The sequence below is a fragment of the Fukomys damarensis genome, unplaced genomic scaffold, assembly GCF_012274545.1.
Source record: "Fukomys damarensis isolate Sample0158 unplaced genomic scaffold, DMR_v1.0_HiC HiC_scaffold_33, whole genome shotgun sequence".
Taxonomy (NCBI): Eukaryota; Metazoa; Chordata; class Mammalia; order Rodentia; family Bathyergidae; genus Fukomys; species Fukomys damarensis.
The window spans coordinates 55745263-55754280 of NW_022900945.1; the positions used below are offsets into that span (position 1 = coordinate 55745263).

General features: G+C 61.6%; 1 protein-coding gene across 1 annotated transcript in view; it reads right to left on the reverse strand.

Annotated features, from left to right (window-relative positions):
• LOC104876093 (disintegrin and metalloproteinase domain-containing protein 15) overlaps positions 1-9018 on the reverse strand; it is a 22961-nt gene that overhangs the window by 439 nt on the left and 13504 nt on the right. Inside the window, exons 17-37 of the mRNA XM_033758090.1 lie at positions 8052-8443; positions 7439-7515; positions 6983-7061; positions 6731-6807; positions 6450-6645; positions 4977-5042; positions 4838-4906; positions 4598-4767; positions 4405-4489; positions 3885-4033; positions 3630-3804; positions 3345-3437; positions 2936-3240; positions 2652-2847; positions 2447-2524; positions 2039-2111; positions 1750-1888; positions 1330-1399; positions 698-766; positions 278-349; positions 2-33 (exon numbers count right to left, since the gene is read on the reverse strand). Of these exons, the coding sequence (XP_033613981.1) occupies positions 2-33; positions 278-349; positions 698-766; positions 1330-1399; positions 1750-1888; positions 2039-2111; positions 2447-2524; positions 2652-2847; positions 2936-3240; positions 3345-3437; positions 3630-3804; positions 3885-4033; positions 4405-4489; positions 4598-4767; positions 4838-4906; positions 4977-5042; positions 6450-6645; positions 6731-6807; positions 6983-7061; positions 7439-7515; positions 8052-8443 (2662 nt within the window). The remainder of the gene's footprint in view (position 1; positions 34-277; positions 350-697; positions 767-1329; positions 1400-1749; positions 1889-2038; positions 2112-2446; positions 2525-2651; positions 2848-2935; positions 3241-3344; positions 3438-3629; positions 3805-3884; positions 4034-4404; positions 4490-4597; positions 4768-4837; positions 4907-4976; positions 5043-6449; positions 6646-6730; positions 6808-6982; positions 7062-7438; positions 7516-8051; positions 8444-9018) is intronic.

Genomic DNA, 9018 nt, shown 5'->3' on the forward strand with positions numbered 1-9018 from the left:
CCGCGGGGGCGGGGGCTTGGCGGGTCCCTGAGACTGAGGGAGAGAAGGAGGAGCCAGCTCGGGGAGACGTTACGGTGCCACCCCCGATGCGCTGGCGCTGGGGAGCACCGGCCTGGGGGCGGCACCAGGGTGTACCTGGTCTCCAAACAAACCTGTCACACCATTAAAGGCGCCACCGGTTTAAGTGCTCCCAGGCACTGAGCGGGCCTCTCGCCACGGCGCCAGCACCACAGCCCTAGGTGGGGGAGAGGCCATGCCCTTCTCTCCCCACTGTTACCTTCGGGCGCCTCACCGCCGGGTCAGCGGGCAGAGGGCGGGTGGGGGGATTGGGCCGGTCAGCCAGCTCAGCCTGGACAGAGAGAGGGGCAGTGACAGTGAGAGAACAGCCAGGGGCCTCGGGCGTGCAGAGGCTCCCCGAAGAGGTTGGTGGCGTGCAGAATCAGCCAGGCGGCAGGTGAGAGTGGGCATGCACAGGGGCCGAGGCGCGCGCCGGCAGACGCCTGGCCGGGAAGGGGCGGTTCGAGCGGACCAAGGCAGGAGGCTCACCCTTTGCTGCTTCTGGGGCTGTCGCAAGACTGAGGGGCACCCTGGTTCACCTAAGGACGATCACCACTGGCAGGGAGCAGGGATGAGAACGCGGTTGGGCACCAAGCTTACCCCCTGTCCTAGGCCAGGGCGGGGCCCGGACCAGATTTACCTGGAGTCTCTTGGGCACAGGGTCAGGCGGCAGCGGCCTGGAGGGGGGGGCCGGGAAGCTGAGAGCCTGCTGAGAGGACAGGAGGAGCCGACAGCAGAGGGGCAGGAAGGGGCAGAGACAGACGTAGGCACGGAGGGGTTAGTGGTGCCAGGCAGGGGCAGCCAAGGCCCTGTGGGCAGTGAGGCAGGGCATGCGTTAACCAGCTGCATGCAGGGGCAACCAGGGATGAGGCAGGCATGCAGGACACCCCAACACACACTGCGGTCACCACAGCCAGGGGCTCCGGCCAGGGGCACTCACCCGCCCTGCTACACATGGTGACCTGGCCTTGTCAGGTCCTGCACAGAGGCCTCAGCCCCCCTTGTCCCCCACACCCGTCACTGCAAGGGCGCAGCAGACCCACCTCTCCAAGCCACCAGCCTGACAGCTGACAGAACTCAGCAGAGCTCCCCTGGGTGACGGCCCCTCCCTGCTCCAGGCTGCGTCTGTGCCTCTGCCTGCAGCCGGGGTGGGCAGGTGGGCGGGGAGCTGACTCTGCTACTGACTGGGCAGTGCCAGCCTTTCCCTGAGTCTAAACTTCAGTGCCACCTTCCCTCAGGGCCCAAGCGGGACCTCTGGCATCCAGGACTCACCTTAGTGCCTGGCATCAGCTGGGCCCTCTGGGGGGGTCCTGGCTGTTCTGGGGGACTGGACTGAGCTGCGCTGAGCATGAGAAAGGCAAGCAGGACCAGAGCCCAGCTTCAGCTCTCAGGAAACCCATCCCTGCCTCTGGGGCAGGATGACCTTTACAGTGCTCTGGAGAGCAACTTGGTATGGTGTGGGCCAGTCCAAGGTGGGAGAGCTGAGGGACGGACCCCCACCCTGCCCTGGGAAATGTCTGAGGGAAATGGCCCAGCAACCAGCTGCCCCACGGGTCACTGGACACATGCAGGGAAGGGGGATGTGGGTGGGGTCCTAGGAGCTTAGGAAAACATGGAGGGGCTGCCAGGTAAGAGTGGGCTTTAGAACTGTCTCCAGCTGAAGGAAATGGCGGTGGGACGTGACATTTATACCTGTATTGGCAGCTGGACCCTTTGAGCTGGCAGAATCGCTGGTGCAGGGAGGCTCGGTACCAGTAGCTGGCACCAAGAAGCACAAGGACCAGCACCAGGAGGAGGCTGAGGAGCAGGCCTGCGGTGGGCGAGCTGGTTGCTGTGGGTGAGATCAGGCTGAGGAGGGGGCAGGGGGGACTGAGTCTGAAGGGCTTGGGGTCACGATGGGGAACCCCAGGTGAAGGTCTGGGGAGGGCTGCGAGAGAGTGACGGAGGAGCCACTCTGCCCTCCCAGTCCTCGACCCCCTACCTCGGAGCGGGGTGACGCAGTCAGGAGGCGCCCAGCCCTCCTCACAGTGGCAGTGTTGGTTGCTGTCACAGACCTAGAAGACAGGGTAGGGGTGGAAGGGTTCTGCACTCTGGGACTATGTCCCTGTCTGAGTCTGGACCGGGTGGGGGGGTGACGGGCTCAGACAGGCAGACTGGAAGTGTCTTCATCCACATCAGCTCAGATCAGACTAACACACGTGCGGAAGCAGCCATCAGAGGGGCACCGGGCTAGGAGTTTTTTGCAGGCTTCTCAGAGACCCCAGGGAGTAGGTGCTATGATTGTGCCCAGAGCCTGTGCCCGGGTCACACAGCTGGAAGTGGCAGGCCTGACGCAGCACCCTTTCTGCCTGCCTTGAAGGCCCCTCCGCACTCCTTCACCAGCGCTCACCCCGTGCCCATGGCATCTGTGTCGACACGCTTGTGCTCCCAGGAGACTCATGGGCTGGCACCGCCGGCTGATGCACACCTGTCCCAGGAGAGCGAGCAAAGTCACCCCTCACAGAACCCGGCCGGTCTGGGACCCACGGCTCAGGAGAGACCAATCAGAGCGCTGCGTCTTTTCCCACCTGGTCTTGCCCACCTAGGCTACTCACCAGGCCAGGGCCACAGGTGGTGCCCGACAGAGCCAGCAGGGGCTGGGCCACATCGCTGCCCAGGTCCAGGTGTGCCCAGCTGCAGTTGAACTGAGTCCCGTTGGCCTCCAGGGTCTCCCCGAGCAGGTCTTGGACTGAGCCCAGCAGGGGCTTCGTCCTCCCGCCCTGGCACTGGAGCTGCCCACAAATGGCATCGCTGGGGTGTGGAGGAGGGCAGAGAGGGTCAGTGGGAATGGGGCTGCAGCTGCCACCAACCCAGAGGTGCAGCCAGGGTTCTCACTCACCTGGGGGCACAGGGCACATAGCTGCCATCGGGGCCACGCCCACAGCTTCCGTAGGCATTGCCCCGCGTGTTGGCCGTGTGGAGGCAAAGTGGGGTGGCGGGCTGGGCCCCCGGGCCCCAGAGCGACTGGCACTGCTGGGCGTAGGAGGCACAGCGCCCATGCATGCACACAGCCTGCCCACCCGCGCACGGCTCACCATCCCCCAGGCTGATATCAGGGGGGCACTGGGAGCTGTTTCCCAGGCAGAACTCAGGCAGGTCACAGTCGCCTCTGGTAGGGCGGCACCGCCAGCCTGCTGGGCGCAGCTGTGGAGGAGGGTGAGCATCAGTGTGGTACTGGCAGGCTCAGAACGACCTCTCACCCAGCCCCTGCAGGCGTGCTCCAGCTGGCCCGTCCAGTCTGTGCCCACCTGGCAGTTTTCACAACAGGGTCCATCAGAGGCACACTGTGCCCCCGGCCTCAGCTGGCAAGTGTCATGGTCACAGCAGGGGTCAGTGCAGTCCTGTGAACAAGAGCACCGAGGGAGAGATCAGAGTGGACCAGGCTCGAGAGCCCCCAGCTTCAGCCCTGTGTGACCCGGAAGGGGCTGCTCAAAGCCACCACAAGCCAGAGTTTGGACTGCCCGCGCGTGCTGTCCCTGCTGCCCGAGAGCCTCTTGGCAGGTGCTGGGGAAAGCTGTAGGTAAGGGGCTCACATCTGAGAAGCCACAGTCACACTGCTCGCCAGGGTCCACAAACATGTTTCCGCAGGAAGAGTCCATGGAGGGCAGGCCAGGCAGCCTCTCAAAGAGGCAGCTGCCCATCCCCTCCAGGAGGGCCTTCTCCAAGGCCTGCCGGCTGCAGTTGCTGAAGTTCAGGCCTGGCAGGAAGCTGGGGGGCGGCAGGGCGGGTTGGGCTGAGCACCCTCCCGGCCCACCCGCTTCCTCCCCTTTGTCCTACAGCCCACTCACTCGGTGGAGGCCTCCATGATGCAGCTCTTGGCAGGGGCCGGGCCTGGGCAGGGGCAGCTGCTCCCAGCAGGACGGTGGCCCAGACCCAGGCTGTGGCCCAACTCGTGCGCTATGGAGGAAGCAACTCCCAGGATGCTGGTGGAGTGGTCCTGCCGTTGGGGAGACGGGTCCCTGGTCCAGCCGCAGCCTGTCTCCACAATGCCCAGCCACCCGACAGCTCAGGAAGTCGTGGGCACCCAGCAGGCATGGCCTCCTTTCTTAATTGCTTCTGAAGGGGCAGCAGGGTCCAGGTCCTGGGGCCAGCTCTGTCCCCCCATCATGTGGGCCCTGAAGGCTACCCCTGTTCTTTGGGCCTCGGGGCACCTGAGCCCCTTCTCTGAGGTGGGAAGGCCGGGATCGCTATGCCCCTCCACACCCACACTCATGCAGTGGGCCAGCTCTGCAGGAGGCTGTGAATCAATGGCTCCACACCTGGAAGGGGCCGAGTCAGCCACAGGGAGGAGCCCTGCACAAAACTCACCATGTTCACGCCTCCCGAGAAGTCTGGGGAACAGATGGAGTTCTGCACGGCCATGCCCACCGTGGGCCCAGAGAAGGAAGTATCTCTGTGAAGAGAGTCCAAGCTCATGGCCCAGAGCCTTGGGGTCAAGCCTCAGCGCCTGAGACAGTGGAAAGGTGCCTATTTGGCCAGGACAGGCTGAGCTGCGGCTTACGTCACCAGCTGGGCGCTGTCATGGGGCAGTCGAGGCAGCAGGTCTGCCCGGCGCCAGCGGAGGAAGTTGTCCAGTGTGACAGCGGGGTCCGGGCTTATGTCCACCAGGTCACGCTGGGTCCAGGCCTCCAGGCCCACGAGCGCCACCCGCACATTCAGGGGCTGGAAGAACTGAAGACAGCCGCGGCTCAGAAGGGGGGTGCACTGGCGGGACGGGGGGTGCCGCCCAGCCCACACTCACCGAGTCTAGCAGGTAGGCCGCCTCCAGCGTGCGGTTTATCAGGTGCTGGAAGCTGGGGAACCTCCTGACCTGCAGGCAGGACAGCTGCATGAGACAGCAGTGGGCCCAGTGCGGGGCAGGCAGCGGGCAGTGGGCTCACCTCCGAGTGGTCAGCGACAATCACCAGCTCGATGACCTTGGTTTCTGTGATCACGTCCCGCTTCTGCTGTGGACAAGGAAGGCAAACCTGTCAGCATCAGCATCAGGCAAACCTGACTCAGCCAGCGCTAGGGCCAGGCTATGACCACACCTCTCTGCATAGCCACACATGGAGGGCAACCAGCCCATTCTACAGATGAAACACGGAGAGCCGGGAAGGCCTGGGACCTTCCCACAGTGGGCCCTAAAGTAGATTATGAAGCTGGGAGTGGGGCCCCACTTTCCCAATTCCAAACTCAGAAATTTTCCAAATTTTAAATGATAATAAACAATAGCTGACACTACCAAAAACCATATGGTAGGCACAGTTCTAGGCACTTTACATATTTTTTTCTTTTAATCTTCATAGCAGTGGGGGTTTCTGTTCTGTTGTGTTTTTGGGTTACAGAGCAAGATTATTTATTTATTTATTTATTTGGTACCAGGGATCAAATTTGAGACCTTGTGCTTACGAGGCAGGTGGAGGAACCACTGAGCTAAATCCCCAGCCCTTGTTCTGTTTTTTTGTTTTTTTTTTTAATTTTTTTGTGAGACAGGGTCTCACTATGTAGTTGAGACTGACCTGGAACTCACTATGCAGCCCAGGCTGGTTTTGAACTTACGGGCTGGTCTTGCCTCAGCCTCCCAAGTTCTGGGATTACAGGCATGCGCCACCATGCCTGGCTCTTGTTCTGTTTTGTTTTTGTGAGACAGGGTCTCACTATGTAGTTGAGACTGACCTGGAACTCACTATGCAGCCCAGGCTGGTTTTGAACTTACGGGCTGGTCTTGCCTCAGCCTCCCAAGTTCTGGGATTACAGGCATGCGCCACCATGCCTGGCTCTTGTTCTGTTTTGTTTTTTTGAGACAGGGTCTCACTGTGTAGCTCAAGCTGGCCTCAAACTCACAGTGATCCTCCTGCCTCAGCCTCCCGAGTGCTGGGATTACAGGTGTGCACCACCACACTCAGCCAAGATAGTGTTACTATCACTATTTTATAAATTAGGAAATTGATTCTTGCTTGGTAACTATGCAACTTTGTGTGTGTGTGTGTGTGTGTGTGTGTGTGTGTGTGTGTGTGTGCCGGGGATCAAACTCAGGACCTTGTGCTTGCCAGACAGGTGTAGTGCCACTAAGCTAAATCCCCAGTGGTAACTATGTCTTTTCTAGCCCCAAGTTAGCTCTCTGCAAATGAGATCATAAGGCGGCCGAGGAGTTTGAGTTGAACACCTGCTTCTGGGTTCCAGACATGCCACTTGTTAGCAGCATGGCCTTGGGCAAGTCCCCTAACCCCGACAGCACCCACTTGGGAGGCTTCCCTCGAGAATGGAGGGGCAGTGTGCACAGAGTGCCTGGCTCATAGAAAAGGCTCCTTCACTTGCTGTTATCACTATGAACTGAACCAAAGCCTGTCCCTCCTGCCATCCCTCCTCACCCGGCGGTGAGAGTGTTGCTGTCCCCTGGGGAGCTCTGGGGGAGCCTGAGTGGGCAGAGGCACAATCCAGCTCAGGGCGCAGGTGTGGTCTGGCCGGAGGAAATCTTGGATCCGGAAGACAAGGGAAGGCCCCTGTGGATCCCCAGGCCCCAGCTCCAGGGCATAGCTGCGCTCTGGGGCCAGGACCACCAAGCCCCTAAGGACAGAGACAGGAAGTGAGAGCATATTTCAGCCCCAGGCCTGGGTCCCCCCTCCATGGCCATGGGATGCACCCAGCATACCTGATCCCAGAGCAGGCACAGAGGGAGACCCAGGAGCCCACATAGCCGTGAACCCTGCCCTGGTAGCAGCAGTTGTCCTACAGCAGAGAGACAACGGTGGTGTCAACTCTCGGAGAAGAGCAGCACTTGAACCCAGAAGCCCAGCTTGCTGGTAAAGACACACTGTCCTCCCACTTCTGTCAAGGCTGCCCTTACAGCTACCCAGTCCTCCTGTGCCCAAGGCAGAAGCAGAATGGAGAGGGCCCGACGTACCAGAGTGTGTCCCTTGCTGACCACCCGAGTGCCACTGGGCTGGTACCATACCGCAGTTGTGTAGCCTGGGACCAGAGCCCTGAGGTGTGGAGGAAAGAAGGGCAGTCCCCAAGTTGCTATGGGCCTGTGAAGGCGGTGGGGAGGCTGGGGGCCAGGTGATGGCCCAACCCCCTTCCCCAAGGCAGCAGAGCACAGGGGATGACCCACAGACTCTGTCAGGCTTTCTGGGTTTCAATCTGTTTTTTTTAAACATCCCCTTAGCTGTGCAACCTTGGGCAAGTTATTTAGCCTCTTTGTGTCTTGTTTTTGTCATGTGCAAAGTGAGGACAATAATACACACAATTTCTACCTCCCAAGGTGTCATGGGGATTATGTGAGTGAAGGCACTTCGCACCTGGTGCACAGTAAACCCCGTATGAGCTTCTGGCGATGTCATTATTATTCCTGTCACCTCACCTGTCCCGCAGCAGCTCCAGGATGTGATTCTCACCGTCCAGCTCCAATGTGACCCTCAGGGCCTCAGGCAAACTTGTCTGTGGGCACCAGAAGGCTTGTCACCACCCAGGCTCTGCCCACAACCCCTCAGGACCTCGGGAGAGCACCAGTGATTAGGTCATTGGGGGGAATCCCAAGAGAGGAGCCAGGAAACCCTGCCTGGCCTGGGGCATTGTTCTGGGGGGTTGTGTGGGGAGGTCAAGGAAGGTATCTGAGCCGCCCCTTCTCGGCTTCCTGCCCAGAGAGGAAGCATCACAGAGGACCCAGCGCAGGCTCCAGCCCTTCCTCTGACTCAGCTGTAGAATGGGGGGTGGGTCGTGAGGCCCTGACCTTTTCCAGATCTCCCCGAGAAAACTGAACATGAGGAGAAAGAAGCAAGGGTGGCCTCGGATTCCTGTCCATAGATGGGCTGGATGGGGCTGAGGCAGACAGATGTGTGCAGAGGAGAGGGAGGTAAGTGAAGCCAGGCGCTGGGGCTGGGGGAGCGGCAAGCACAGCTGGAGTGGACCTGCTACCGTGAGGCCCACCTGCCGCCTGGAGAGCCTGAGTGCTGCTGGGGTGGGTCCCTGCTCACCCGAAGCACCTCTGCCAGGCTAGCCAGGGGGAGGTCTTGGGGGACTTGAGACTCCCAGGGTCCACTTGAGGCCTTCTCCGGTTTGGCTTTCTGCTCCTTGGTGCCCCATGCAGGGTCTGAGGACACCCAAAACCACGCTGAGGAACCCGTACCAGGTCTGGCCGCAGCGCCCAGCGCAGGGGCCTCCTCCTGAGGCCTTGTGTGTGTGTGTGTGTGTGTGTGTGTGTGTGTCCCATGGGGACACTCAGGGGGCAGCCCCAGGGGAGGGCGCTGCTCTCCACCATGCTTTCTACCCACCAACCCAGCCTGCAGTCCCCAGCCTGCGCCCTTCCTTGTCCCCCTCTGACCAATCCCAGATCCTCTCGGGGCTCCCCCCAGCAGGAACGCCTTCTCTTAGGCCTGGGCGAAGCCTCCTGGCCTGGTGCCCACCCGCCCTCCCTTCCCCTCACATCCGAGATGCCGGGAACGCCCGTCTCTGGGTGAGCAGTGCAAATACCCCACCTCCCTGCCACCCCTCGTGCCCGTCAGACACGCTGCTCCCCACAGCCGCGCTTCCTCCCAGTGCCCGCCCTCAGTGGCCCTCTCTGCCCCGGACACTCCACCCGCGACTGCCCGGTCCCTGCCCAAGGCATCAGCGGCCCAAGACAGCAGGGGGAAGTGAAAGTCCTAGGAGGAGCTGGTGTCCAGCCTCCTTCCTGGCCGGTGATCCGTCCTCCCGGCTCCTCCCTGGCCCTCCCGCCCAACCAGGCCGCGGGGGCGGAGTGCCCGCCCTCAGTGGCCCTCTCTGCCCCGGACACTCCACCCGCGACTGCCCGGTCCCTGCCCAAGGCATCAGCGGCCCAAGACAGCAGGGGGAAGTGAAAGTCCTAGGAGGAGCTGGTGTCCAGCCTCCTTCCTGGCCGGTGATCCGTCCTCCCGGCTCCTCCCTGGCCCTCCCGCCCAACCAGGCCGCGGGGGCGGGGGGCGG